This window comes from Thalia democratica, chromosome 8 (assembly GCF_965202585.1).
Source record: "Thalia democratica chromosome 8, ktThaDemo2.hap1.1, whole genome shotgun sequence".
NCBI classification, from domain to species: domain Eukaryota; kingdom Metazoa; phylum Chordata; class Thaliacea; order Salpida; family Salpidae; genus Thalia; species Thalia democratica.
This window is the reverse complement of record NC_139172.1, coordinates 5,425,461-5,439,869: the sequence shown is the minus strand read 5'-3', so window position 1 is coordinate 5,439,869 and position 14,409 is coordinate 5,425,461. Positions and strand designations below refer to the sequence as shown.

At 27.2% G+C, this 14,409-nt stretch overlaps 1 protein-coding gene across 2 annotated transcripts; it reads left to right on the top strand.

The window, feature by feature from the left end:
• Nucleotides 1–1,059: 1,059 nt before the first annotated feature.
• Nucleotides 1,060–9,043, top strand: LOC145842265 (TBC1 domain family member 15-like). 2 transcript variants are annotated; one of them, XM_082949686.1, is made up of 4 exons: nucleotides 1,060–1,785; nucleotides 3,112–3,287; nucleotides 7,673–7,847; nucleotides 8,337–9,043. In XM_082949686.1, exons 1-4 carry the CDS (start codon nucleotides 1,072–1,074, stop codon nucleotides 8,652–8,654), a joined length of 1,383 nt encoding a protein of 460 aa, XP_082805812.1. In that variant the 5' UTR covers nucleotides 1,060–1,071; the 3' UTR covers nucleotides 8,655–9,043. The 2 variants fall into 2 exon arrangements, with proteins under 2 accessions (XP_082805812.1, XP_082805811.1); XM_082949685.1 differs by having other exon boundaries at nucleotides 3,112–3,296.
• Nucleotides 9,044–14,409: the final 5,366 nt, after the last annotated feature.

Sequence of the window (14,409 nt, the reverse complement as noted above, 5' to 3'; positions counted from 1 at the left end):
GATTACTTAAAAAACCCCAGTAAAACTCAAATTAGAAAAAAAAAATTATAATTGAAAAACTACAGAAATTTACAAGAAAACCTTAATTTTACTTTCTTTAAGCTTAGTTGTAGCTATTTGAAAATGATATATACAGTCAGTTTTATCTCAAAAACTACTTTGAATTAAAAAAAAAAACATTTAAAATTAACTGGTAGTTTTATTTTTGTATAAAAAATATGACTAGTTATCAATATAAAAATTACTCCTATGCCCTTAAGGGCATAGGGGGGGGGGGTAAACACTTTTTTTTGGTTTTTGATCTTATTTTATATAGTTTTTACTAAGCTACAAAATGCTTTTTTCAGATTTAAAAAACTCAAAATATTTTTTTAGATATAGCCTGTCAAAGTCGGAGGTAACAATAAGTCCCTTATGGGAGGCGCAAACTAAAACTGCAAATAACTAGAAATCACTAAAAATCTATCTCCTCCTATGTTTTTTGAGATAACTACTTCAAATTTTCAGGACATGTTCCTTGCAATATTTAAAAAAATTCTGTTGGAACAGAATTAAAAAAAAAAAATTATAACAAAAAAACAAAAAAAAAACTGTTTTTTTGTTTATTTTTCATATAAAATTTTTATTTTTTAATTTAAAAAAAAATCCTTCAGACAGAATTTTCTAAATATATCAAAGAACATGTCCTGAAAATTTGAGGTAGTTATCTCAAAAAACGTAGGAGAAGATAGATTTTTAGTGAAATAGTCTATTTTTGCAGTTTTAGTTTGCGCCTTCCATAAGGAACCTATCGTTGCCTCCAAATTTGACCGACTATATCTAAAAAAATATTTTGAATTTTTTAAATCTGTAAAAAGCATTTTGTAGCTTAGTAAAGACTATATAAAATAAGATCAAAAACCAAAAAAGGGTGTTTACCCCCCTCCTATGCCCTTAAACTACTTTTTGTCTATAAGAATATACAAAACTACCTTGAAATATTTTCTTCAATTGTCGTAGTACAATATTTTTTCACATATTTTCAACTAAAGTTTCAACAATTACTATTTTACCAGAAACTTAAAACAAATAATGAGTGATGGCGATTTACAAGAAGACGACTTTGAGTTTGTTGAGTCCCCAATTGTGTCTACCAACTACAATTTAGACCAAAAATTCTCAAACAACCATTTCAGCTTGAAAAAGTACCAGGAAGAAGATGATGATTTGTTTATCAGTGAAGGAATCGAGCAGCTCTCAAATGTACAAGTAAATGAAGATCAATTTGATCAACTGTTCGACCACTACGGTGTTTTAAAAGATTTTAACCAGATGAAAAAACTAGTTTTCAACTTAGGCTGCAATCAAAATATCAGAAGAAAAGTTTGGAAGTTTTTGTTCAAGTTCTATTCAGCTGACTCAAGCCTTGAATCTAGGAAGCAAACAGATATAAAGCGTCATTACAGGTATCATGCGTTGAAGAGAAGATGTGAAATGTTTTTGAATCAAACTACAAATGAAAGCTTGACTTCTTTAGAAACCAAGCCACTGCCTGTTTACGAAGGTGACAACAAGGCCACTAGTTCCGAGCTGCTACACCATGAGACTGACGCTAGAATTTATGCTTTCAGCAGAAGGTCTGATTTGGAAGGCGTCACTGTTTGGTACAGGATATTAGAAAAAGACATACCAAGAGTTTGTTGTGATCATCCTGTGTTTAAAAATGATACTGCTAGTGTTCTAGAAAAAATGAAAAATATTCTCAGGGTTTATGCTTTCTTTCATTGTGAAGTTGGCTATGTTCAAGTTGGTAAATTTTTGATTCTTTATATTGATTTTTTTACTTTTTCTAGTTAAAATACTTTCTACTTGTAAATTACAGTACATATAATGTTTTGACTGAACTGTTTTGCTTTAAGTATTTTCACCAATTTAGATATGTATTAGTTAAAGAATTGCAATCTGTAAAAAAAAATATAAGTGTTGATCATTAAAAAAAATCAAACTAAAAAGTTTGTATTATTTAAATTTTTTGATTGTGAATTTAATTAAAAAACCTTAACAACTGTTACTACAAAAAGTCTAAATAAAAACACTAACATTTTCAATCAAATATTTGTTCTTTTCAAATATTATTAAAAAACAAAACAGTTAAGTTTTTGCTAATCTGATTAGGTTTTAATACTGATAGCTCATATTTACACCATAGAAGTACACCTTGTTAATATAATTTGATCTAATTTTATAAAGTTTTATATTAAATATAAGAATACTTTAACTGCTAAACAAAGTTTAGAATAGCTAATTAAGCATTAGTAATTAAATTTAGCTAGTTCAGTAGGTTAAGGTGCAAATAAAAATAGCAAAAGACTTAAAATAAATTTATTAGTTTTCCTTAATTGTTTATCATTCTTTTTTAAACTCCGAGTTATCTAAACTATATAAAGCTTTCTAGCTTTAAATATGCTATGAAAGACAAACAAGTGTTGACTGTTTTCTGGACAGATTTTAGTATTATATTCGATATATAAATCTTATCTGTATTGAAGCTTATTAGTAAATAAGTAACAAGAACATTCAAAGTAAATAAAAATAATAAGTTTTCAATTAACACAATCATCATTAGTCAGAACTTATACATAGCCTTATATTTATAATAATTTAGATTTATGTACACTGTACTGTACTACTATATAAAGTTTGTTGATCAGCATTTGGTCTAGTCAAATATGCTAATTGTTTAAAAAAGAAAAATTAAATGAATAAAAATTTATTGTTTTTATTGTCATCAAAATTTTGACAGTACTTGTATACATTGGTATTGCTGGGTCATAACAACCTTGAAAACTGTCAAGTGTTTGTAACCTCTTGTCATCATATGAAACACATATAGAATTTTCGAATACTACCACTTTTAAAACTATCATCATTTAAGTTGCATAATGTAATAAGTTTTACTTTAAAACATTTAGTTTTAGTTATTTTATTAACTGAAATATACTTACTAAAAAAGTATATTGTACTTTTTATACATAGCTGGATTTTTAGCTTAACATTTTCTAAAAAAGTAAAAAACAAAATTAGTACTTATTGGTTGACAGGAGCTTGTAAACCTGTTTGTAAAATTTGTAGGGAATGACAGATTTGCTATCGAACTTCATCACTGTTTTCGACGATGAGGTGGAAGCGTACTGGTGTTTCAGCAACTACATGGAAAAAGTGCAGCATTGGTACACTGATGACGGGATCAATAAAAGACCAAATTTTGTTAAAAGTCTGCTCAAAGATCTTGAACCAAACTTACACAGGTTGCTAAGGTGTAAAAACTTTGCCAAAAATAGACATATAAAGAATATTATTTTTTAAATATTATTTTTATTAGTAATGACATATATAATGTGCAGGGTTGCCGATTTACAAGGAATTTGAGAAAATTTGAAAAAAACCTGGAAAAACCTGGAATTTTGATCAAAAGCCTGGAAAAACCTTGAAGTTTAACATTTTTCACGGTTCAGTAGTAAAATTTCGATTAGACTTCAAAAATCAATCATATAAAAAAAAAGTTCTCATTATCAAAAAAGTTTTTTGTTAAAAAACATATTTAAAGTATATTAATAGTTACTCTTGATCCTTTATCAGGGCCAAGCTGATTATTCAAATTTGGCTGGAATTTTTTAATTAGTAGAGCTTCTGAAGATAATAATTCATTATACGAAGTGCACGTTTTAATAACTTTGAAACTATTACAAATGTTTTTACAATTAGTACAAAATACACAATTTTCAATATGTTTAAATACCGCACTGTTGGTTGGAGTCACATGTTCTTTAATTCTGACGAAAAGTTGTCTTTCTGTCTCACCAATGTACTGGTTGTTCAGATCACCTGGACACATAAATTTATAGACAATACAACTTTGATACAAGCTACTTATTGAATCTTTTAGAGAGAAATATTTCCCTACTTTTTCTGATCTTTAAGTAATGCGTACTTTTACCCCGATGCTTTCAAATACTGCTTTTATGTTCTTGGCGAATTTCTCTGACGTCTTTTTAACATATGGTATTGTGATGTATTGTTTCTTATCATCTTTATTTTCAATTAATTCTGTCTCAAAGGTGTCTTTCTTTTGTATTTGTTCATCGATAAACTTGGCCGGAAATGAGTTTTTCATCAACAGCTCTTTTACCTTTTGCCACTCGTCATTTTGTAGATCTTCTGTAACGAGATTTTTGATTCTGTGATTCAAGTTTTTTACTAAATTTCTCTTCCACGACTGCGGTACACACGAGTTAAAATTCATGAGCACGCCCGTGCTTGTTGGTTTTCTGAATATTGATGTTATAAACTTGTTGTTTTTTATTGTCACCTGTGTATCGAGATATGGTAGTTTACCTTCTTGGCAAGTCTGGATTACAAATTTCATGTCTTGATGCATATTGTTGAGTTTTTTATCAAACTGATCTATTTGTTCTTTATTTTGGAAAATGCAGAAAATGTCGTCAACATATCTGCAGTACATTCTAGGCATTGCAGTTTTGTTGAGCAGCTCTGTCTCTAATTGACTGACAAACCAGTTGGCCAGTAAAGGGGCAAGAGGTGAGCCCATTGATAAACCGTTTGTTTGTTGATATATGGTCCCATTGAACATAAAGATGCTTTGAGAGCATGCTCTTAGAAGATTTTTAAATACTGTTTGAGTCATTTTTGATCGAGCAAATATTGAACTAGGATTGTCTATGTATACTACTTTCGTAACTTTATTAATAGTCTCCTCCAACGGGACGTTGGTATACAAACTCTTGATATCAAATGTGACACAAATGTCTGTGTTCAATGGTCGATAGTCTTTCAATTTTTCAAAAAACTCAAAGCTGGAGTTAATAATCCAGTCACTTTTTAAGTATGGTTTAAGTTCTATCTCTAGCCATTTACATAAGGCGTATTCTGGGGTTTTTATTGCTGATAGTACTGGTCTAAGAGGATAATTAGTTTTATGGTTTTTAGCAAAACCGTACATTTTCCAGGTTGTGTTCCTTTGGGTATTAACTTATAGTACACTTTGTCAGTGACTAATGGTTTAATGTATTTGTATACAAGTCTGTATATAGTTTTTTCTTTTAAGTACCAAGGTGCTTTGCTGTAGTTGTTTGAGTTTGGATCAAAGTTAAGTTTTTTGAACTTACTGCCATCTTCTAGAATCTTATTCATTTTATCATTGTAATCTTTTGTGTTCATTATCACTACTCCGTTTCCTTTGTCCATATTTAGGCACCTAATGTTTTTATTCCTAGCAAGGTTTATTAGTGTTCTGTGTATTGCCTTGTTTTTATTTGTTGCACATGCTTTGTTGCTCTCAGAAATAAACTTTGTGGTACTGTTTCTTAGATATTCTAGCATGTCATAATTCAGAGTTTTGTTTTCGTTTGAACAAACTTTTTTGGTTTGACTCTCAATAGAAGCTTTAGTTTATATTTCATCAATGTGTTTAGGCATAATGCTTCGTTTGAAACCAAACATTAATGCTGATTTTTCACTTAGTGACAACTTGTAGGAACTTAAATTGATTACACAGTCTGGCGTTTTACTTTTTCTTTGTTTGTTCCACAAGTTGAAGAGCTTCTTTTGGTGTGTTTTACTCTTATCCAACACCATACATTTGATGCTGTGATCTCTGATCTGCTGTAATATCAATTGATATTGACATATAGTTAACCTATCACGGAGATTGTACATAATATCATCTCTTGATCTTTTTGTAGAATGAAACTCTTTTTTGGCTATCTTAATTTGTTCTAAAAGAACTTTACGGTAATACTTGTGCACGTTTTCATAAACGTTTAACTTTGGTGGCCTGAACTTCAAAAATTCAGGAATTAAGTCTAACTCTTCGCACTTTTTTAAATATTTAATATCCATCTTTCTCATACTTGTCTTAATCATTAGTTTTTCTAATTTTCTTAATTCATAAACTTTAACATCGGTCATACTTGCAGTTTTCTTGTATAATTCAGATATATTTAGACCTTTTAATTAAGTACCATTTTACTACAAGACAAACAAATTTTTTCATTATAAACTTTATTATAAACTTAAGCGCTTTCGGAATGTCCTAATTCCCTTATCACAATGCTTAACACTCCCTAGTTAAACAAACATAAAATATTTAATAGTATAAATTATTTAAAGTAGCTTTACAATATCTTTTTAATTTTTTTATACTATTTAACACAGTTTCCTACCTTTAACTTAACTTTAAACTAAAAATGGACCCAAAAATGTGTACCTTTAAAAACCTGGAAGATAATTGGAAAACCTGGAATTTTTTTTGAAAAAAACGAGTGGCAACCCTGAATATGTTAATAAACTTTATTATTTTCTATAGCAAAGATTAATTACATTACAGCTGTTAAAAATAAATGTGCTAAAGTGTAAAAATTTCTCAAATGTAAAGCTTTATGTTTGAAATTAAACTACTTTTCAGTTTTGTGAAAAAAAACATGTTTTAAGGCCATAAGGGGGAAGGGGGGTAAGCCATGTTTTTTACAAGTTGAACTTATTTTATAGAGATTTTACTAAGCTTAAAGTTGCTTTACCGTTTTAAAAAATCTAATTATTTTTTGAAATATGACAGGTCAAAGTCGGGCCGCATAAATGATTCCCTATGGGAACAGAAAACTAAAACAGCAATAAAAGACTATTTTATTAAAAATCTATCTCCTCCCAGGTTTTTAAGCAATCTTCTTCAAACTTACACAGTCAGAAAAACTTACACAGAAAAAAACGTTACTTAGAACTTTATAAAAAATTATAAGTAAAAATTTTTATTTTGAATAAAAAAGACTTTTTATTTGTTTTTGTCAAAGAATTTTTTTATTTATTTAATGAAATTCATAATTTAAGTTTTTTTCTAATAATATAAGGAACATTTCCTGAAAATTTGAAGAAGATTGCTTGAAAAATGAAGGAGGAGAAAGATATTTAGTGATTTTTAAAATTTCCAAGAAAATTGACCCCAAAAAATTTGCGGTCTATACGTTTAAATTAGAAACTTTTTACAAAAAATAAAATACCTCAAAAGTTAAATGATATTTTTAAATTTTATAAAAACTGGCTTGTAGTTTGTATTTAAAGCTTTCATACAAAATCCAAAGTTATTTTTTGTAAAAAAAAGTGTTTTATCTCCCTTATGGCTGCGTAACGTTTTGTGCGTATCAGCATTGTTGTTTATATACAAAACTTAAAGTTTTTTAAGAATATTATAAAGCTCACATACCAACATAACAAAATTGTAATGTTATGTCTATCATTTAAATGTTCAAATAACATACTACTTCGTACTATAAAGTCAGAATATGTAGAGTTAATTCAAATAAAATTGCTGTTAATTATCCATTGATATTTTTAAACAACTGTTTTTAGCATGTAAAAATCATAAAATTAAAAAGTCATATTGAACAAAAATCATAAAAAATATTTAATGCGCTATAAACTTACTAGTATTTTTATTTTAAAGTTATAAAATACTAAAAGCAAGCAATGATCAAATATATTGAATAGTTTCAAAATAAATAAAAAACAATGAAAATTTACATTATTTCATTTACAACTCTATTATTGAAATATAAATAAAAGGTATATGTTAAAAATAAAATAAATTGAAATAAAAAGGTATTGTTTGAATAATTCACAGTCATTTGATCAACTTGGACGGGTTTTTGATGTGCCACAATTGGCTCTTTGTCGCCTTCAAGCGGGATTTCGACGTGCACGAATCTGTTACTTATTTTGAAATCAGCCAATCAGAAAGCTTCAATCACCACCAAGACTTCTTGAAAGTTCTGAAGTCATTGAAAAACACCCATCAGGTCTGACATTTTAATATTTAGATTATTTTATTTATTGTTTTGCACGTTAGTTGTTATAGACTTATATTTTTATTCCATTAATCCAGAAACAAAGTTTGTTGCTAATTTGTAATAAAACTGGAAATAGTTATTCTAATCAATGTTGAATTGTTAAAAACCAAACTATTTTGATATTTTAATAATTAATATTCTTTTAAAAATTTTGTATATAGAACATTTATTATTTTTGATTTATATTTTTTTATTTAAAGTTGATCATCACTTTTACTCAGCTCTCTTATTTATTTCTATTCACCGCTACAACTCGTATGTACTTTACTTTTAAATTAATATTCCATCAACATATTAAGATAAAACCAATTTTAATTTACCAAATAACTGTTCATGCAAAACACAATTGCTTAACAAGTTTTCATAATTTTCAAAAATAACTTTACAAACGATATATTTAAATAAAAACATAAATAAGTTTTGAATAACTTTACAAAGATCACCACCAAAGACGACGAACCTTTTGAGCTGCTCGACGAGGTGAACCCCGAGTACACGTACGATATATTCGCGTGCGCGGCCGTCATCACCCTCAAGCGGCAGGACCTGCTCGCCTGCCACGACTGCACCGACGTGCTGACGGTGGCGCAGTGCGCGTGCAGGCAGCTGGGGTTGGGGCGGGTGCACGGGAGGGCGTTCAACCTGTACCACAAGTACTTGCGCTTGAAGGCCCAGCGGCACGTCGAGAGGGAGTCTTCGAGCGTCTTCGGCAAGATGACCAGGGCGCTGAGGTCCAAGTTGAAGATAAAGTCTTGATCCGCAATCAAAGCTTTTGTGAAAGTATTTACACATAAACAATTTATGCGATGAACTGTTAAAAAAAAATTGATTACCTAAAACAAACCTAAATCTACTATTAAAATCTAAGTGTCGAAGTGCTTAATATTTTTTAAACTTTTAAAATACGGTATCCTTGAGTTCTTAAACTTTTAAAGTTACATATATAATCACGTACAGTTTATCAAATTCAAACTAAACATGTTTTTTAAATTTCTTTGGTACTATTGTACGTAATCAACATAGTTTTAGTCTAAATAGTTTTACCTTTGAGTCATATAACAAATACGTTTTAATGTTTTTACTAATTTATCATCCAAACATCTATAGTTTTTACTATTTTGTTGTGAAATAATCAGCTATATCAATTTGTAACGCAGTAAACTTTTAAATAAGTTGTTATTTTTATATCAGAGTCTTTCTCTAACTATTTTTACAAGGTGGTAAAAAGTTTAATGTGTTTTTAATTTTTTTTCCACTGCCTTATTGAACTATGTGTACTATTTGATGCTATGCTTTTTTCAATGTTGACTCGCTCTTAGACTTGAATTATTTGTATTAAAATGTATTTTATAAAATTTTTAACTAAAGTTTTCATTTTAAAATTGTTTGTTTTTTAGGCCTTTTAAGCAAAGTGTAGCTAACCATTTTATCTTTTTTGTTGATTGATTCAAATAAACTAACAATTCGGTTAAAAATTTTCAAATGAAAATCGTATGTAAAATTAAGTTAATAAATGAATAGTTAAAGTGAAAATATTTTAATGACATATTATTTTCAAACAACAATTTGATATATTTTAAGTCTTCTGTATAGCCAATACATAATCGTAAAATTTTAAGAAACTATCAATTTATTTACATAGGTCTTTCAAACGATTTATATGTAAACACAAGGTTATCATGACAAACATCTAATTGTGTAATAAATCATATTTAAAAGCTTGAAACTTTACTAAAAAGTTTCTTTTTGAAAGAGTTAAGGAAGTACTGTTTTATTTTTAAAATATAATGCATTTAGATGATCTTTTATTAAACTTTTATTATTAAGTTTTGACTTTTATTTAATTCATATGATGCATATTTTTATTTCGAATGTCTAAACTCTAAACGAGAGTTTTAAAGGGGACAATATTCGACCACTTTTGCAAAAACATCATTGATAAACAGTAAACTCTGCATATAAAATCAATAGTTAAGAAGCTGATTGTCTTAATTAACTAAGCTTACCACTTCACTAATTTTGAACTTATTTTATGTTAATAAAAATCGATTGCAAACACTGAATTTATTATTTTTTGCTGAAAAACCTTTTCGTCACATCAAAGTTTTAAAAAAAGAACAATTAAGGTAATCTTTTGATATAAGTAGTTTTGCAAATTACTAAAACTAGTGTTTCAAAGCAAATATATTTGTAGAATAGTATATTATGTTTTTTCTAAAGAATTCTTTACTACATTTTAATTTCAGACTAAAAAGATCGATTAGACATAAAATTACGTAATTTAAATGTTTTGAGTTGAAAATAATTTGTTATAAATAAAAATTATGTCACTTTTTCTTCTAAATTTTACAAAAGTTTTGCTTATAGTGCACATATTTTGCTTATTTAACTTTTGAGTAGAAATTTCCTTCAACAAACTTTTTGTAAGATATCTATCCCCTGTAACAGGGGTAAGATATCTTTACAAAAATTTAATTTTACATTTAATTATTACACATTTAAATAAATAAAATACTTCTTTAAATATAACTCAAATTATTTTAAGTATTTTTAAAAACCTGACTTTGTTCTTGAAAAAATGTTAGAAACCACCTAGTGTAATAAAGTTCTGATAATTTAATAAACTTAATAGTTCAAATTATTTTAAAGATCACTAAGTAAATAACGTTTTTGTATCATTAAAACGCTTTAGAATTCTGTTTTAAACAGTTTAAGGTTAGTAATATGTTAACTCTCAAAATATCGTAGTGATATTTTTTTTATCTTTGATTGTTTAGTACTTAATATTCATAGAAACTTCGAAGAATGTATCTTAACTTTGAACAATCGATAGTTTTTTAATATCTATTGTTAGGTTATTCGAGTTCTACTATAAAAATTTAAATGTTAAAAGCTAGTTAAAATTAAACATTAATAGTTATTGTAACTTTATATTTCAAATTGAATGTGAAAGATACAACTTTCTTTAGTTTTACTAATTCGTTTTTTTTTTGAAGTCTTAGGCTTTATGGTTTACTTATTTTTGTCTTTGATTCATTAAAAAAGAACCATTTTATTCATACATACTACAGAATACTTATTCTTTTTGAAACAGCTGTTTTCTTTTATAGTTTTATTATTAACTGTATTTCAAATTTGTACTTAGTGCATTTATTATTTATGAAAATTATTTACTTTACACACAATTAAAGTTTAATTAAAAAAGTTTTATATTAACAAATTTCTAGAATTGTTATATGAAGTTAATATACTTTATTTATGATAATACTTTAGTTCTAGACCAGCTTTAATTTTAATTAGACTATGGCATATTTTGGTACTATCAACTCAAATTTTTTTCTTAAGTCGACCTAAATCATGCAAAAACAAATTTTCAAAACTTTAAACTCAAAAAAATGCTAGTTCAAGTACTATATAACAGTACTTAATAATTAATTTCATAATTGTAAAACATTAAGAAATTTTAACAAAAAAGTCTAAAAATAAACAAAACATGTTACAAATCAGTTAAGCATGCTGATTCAAGCGTTTTTATTTACTATTACAATTTTTATTCAAACTTTAAAATTTTTAAAAATAAGTTTTGATAAAAGTTATACAATTTTTAATGTGTTGATTATTTCTGAACACTCACCGGTCCACAGTTGTGGCTTAGCACCCCTCACATGCGTGCAGTTTCCACTGACGTTTTGGAACACCGAGGAACATAACATTATAACCATAACCCATAACATTTAAGAAATAACAGTTATTATAGCTTGCATAGAAACAAAAAAATATAGAATTTAGATGAAAGTGATATATGTATTTGGAAGGGTATATTACGTACATAGATATTTTTATTGAAAAAATAATTTCGCTCAGTATGAATCAAGGCTAAATTAGAGGGGTAGATAGAAGGGAGATGGTATGGTTATAAAGACAATGTGTGATGAAAAAACAAGTAAATTTTTCTTATTCATAAATTATCTAGAACGGTAATGGTGCAATATCAGGAGAAGTCTGTGGCGCCGTCTGGCGATTAATTTTTTTTAAATTCTAAATTTTATGCCTACTTAAGCGGTACATAGATATTTTTTTTCTACAAGTTAGAGCTTTTAAAACCCTCAACTTTTCGTATACTATTTTAAAATAAACGGTTTTAAACATGTTTTGCTTAATATACCGCATGTAATAAAAGTTAAGTCTCAACTATAATACTTTTACGTGAAATTTAGTTTTAAAATTTAAATACAAAATAAGTTTAACATTAAAAACGTGTACTCAACCAAAATGCAGATAAATTCTGTTTGTTTTCTTTTAGTATGAGCTTTCAAAACCTCAGAATTTCAGTACATTATTTTTATATTAAGTTGAAAATAAATTGCTTTTATTATTTATTACTTTTAGTTTAGTTTTTAATTTCTTTACTTGGATAACTAAAATAAGTGTTTGATAAATAATTTTTAAAGCATGTAATTTTTAAAGATATAAAAGTAAGTTGTAGTATCTATTCGTGTAAGAAAGCATATGTGATATTTATATTAACTTATAGACTTACTGACAGTTTCACTTATTTTACGTTTTGCCTAAAAACCGTTTGTTCAACATAGTTGTTTAATAACAGGTCAAAATTAGTCATTTAATTTTATACTACTAAAAGCTATCTGTTTTCTCTTTTTGTAGTATTTCTTAGTTTCAATTATATAACCAACCTAAAAAGTTATTATATTATTATACCAGTTCGTTCAAGTTATTTTAGATTTCATTGCGTTTTTCAAATACATTTTAAAATTTTGCTTAAGATTCGAACGCATTTAACTAAAGCCCGACAAGGAATAAACTTTCTTTTTCCATGTAATGTATTTTATGTTAGTTTTATATGGTTAAATGAAGTTATAAATAAGTAACATTTCTAATCTTAAGAAGAGCTAAACAGTAAACTGATCAGTAGTATATAGCTGAGTAGTTAATAAAAAAATTGAAAATATGTTGTCTTTATAATTATAAATAAAATAAAACTCTAAGGTTGATAAAGCACATTAAACACAGCTAAATTACAGTAGACTACCGCTTAAGTACGCAAATTGAACCCGACCATAAAGTGCGTACTTAGCACGGGTAGTGCTTACTTTTTGACGACATAGTATAATATGAAATTTAGTTGTTTGTTTTCTTTCTTACAACTAGCCACCAAATAATTAAGCCAAAAAAACAAGTCTTTTTATTTTAAATAACATTTAATACATAATTCAAATCTGCAAAATTTTTAAAAATATTTTAAAATGATTAATTTTTTCTAGAAAAAGTTTCTACATAATTAATATATACATTTAAATAGAAAGTCAATGTCAGTCAATGATATAAAAAGAATATTAAGCCATATCTTCCATATTTTGCTTTGTTGTAGGAAAGTACTAATCTACATTGTGTTTACCAAATATTTTCAAAACATCAATGTGTGTACTTTTAAATTAAATTATGACTTAACTATGCTGTATTTGTAGGTTTTTATAACTTTGTCATCTAGATTTATTTATTTTATAGCATTACAGCTCAAATCTCATTATTTTTTTACTTTTCTGCAACCACTGAATAAGTATCTGGTTTATTAACATTTAATAACAGGACTCTCACAATCTCAGGCCATTATTCAAGTTATTTGTTTACTTAAATTTTATAAAAATATATAAAAAGTTTAGATTTTTTTTGTCTTTCTGGATAAGTGCGTACTTAAGGCGGGGTGCGTACCAAAAAAAGTGTGTACTTAAGCGGTAGTCTACTGTAATTCTAAACAATTAGATCTTAGTTTCATGAAAAGCTAACTTATGAAAGAAAGGTTTATATGTTGAGTTTTAACTATTAAAAATGACTTTTTTTTTGAATTAATTAATGAAATAAGTTTGTTATTTTTACTTTATATCTATAAAAATGTCAGTTTAGATTATCAAGTTTATAAAACTAAAACCAACTAACCCTAAAAGTAATAAGTTAAGTAATATGCCTAAAACATGTAATTGCCGTAAAATAAATAAAGATAACTGCCTATTAAAAGGTAATTGTTTAATTAAAAATGTAATTTACAAAGTTAAAGTTGAAATTAAGGGCCCAGATAAAATTTATATCGGAAGTACAGCAGGTAGTTTCAAGGATAGATATGCTAACCATAAACATACTTTAAAAAATATAGATAAAAAACAAAGTACGCGTTTATCGGATTATGTCTGGAGCTTTTTTCACAGGTACGGTAAAAGGCCAAACATGGAGCGGAGTATTGTTTCAAAGATCAAACATGCATCCAAAGGAGTAAGTAGAATTTGCCCAACTTGCAATACATAAGTAGCAGTAATTGCAGCAGAAGATAAAGACCTGATTCTGAATAAGCGGCAAGATTTATCGAATATTTGTCCCATAACCGACGATACTACTTTAAATAACTCTGTCTACTTATGTACTAATTTATTTCACAACAATCACATTACAATTACAAACACTTGCAAGTTAATACTTCATGTTTTTAAGCTGCATAAAT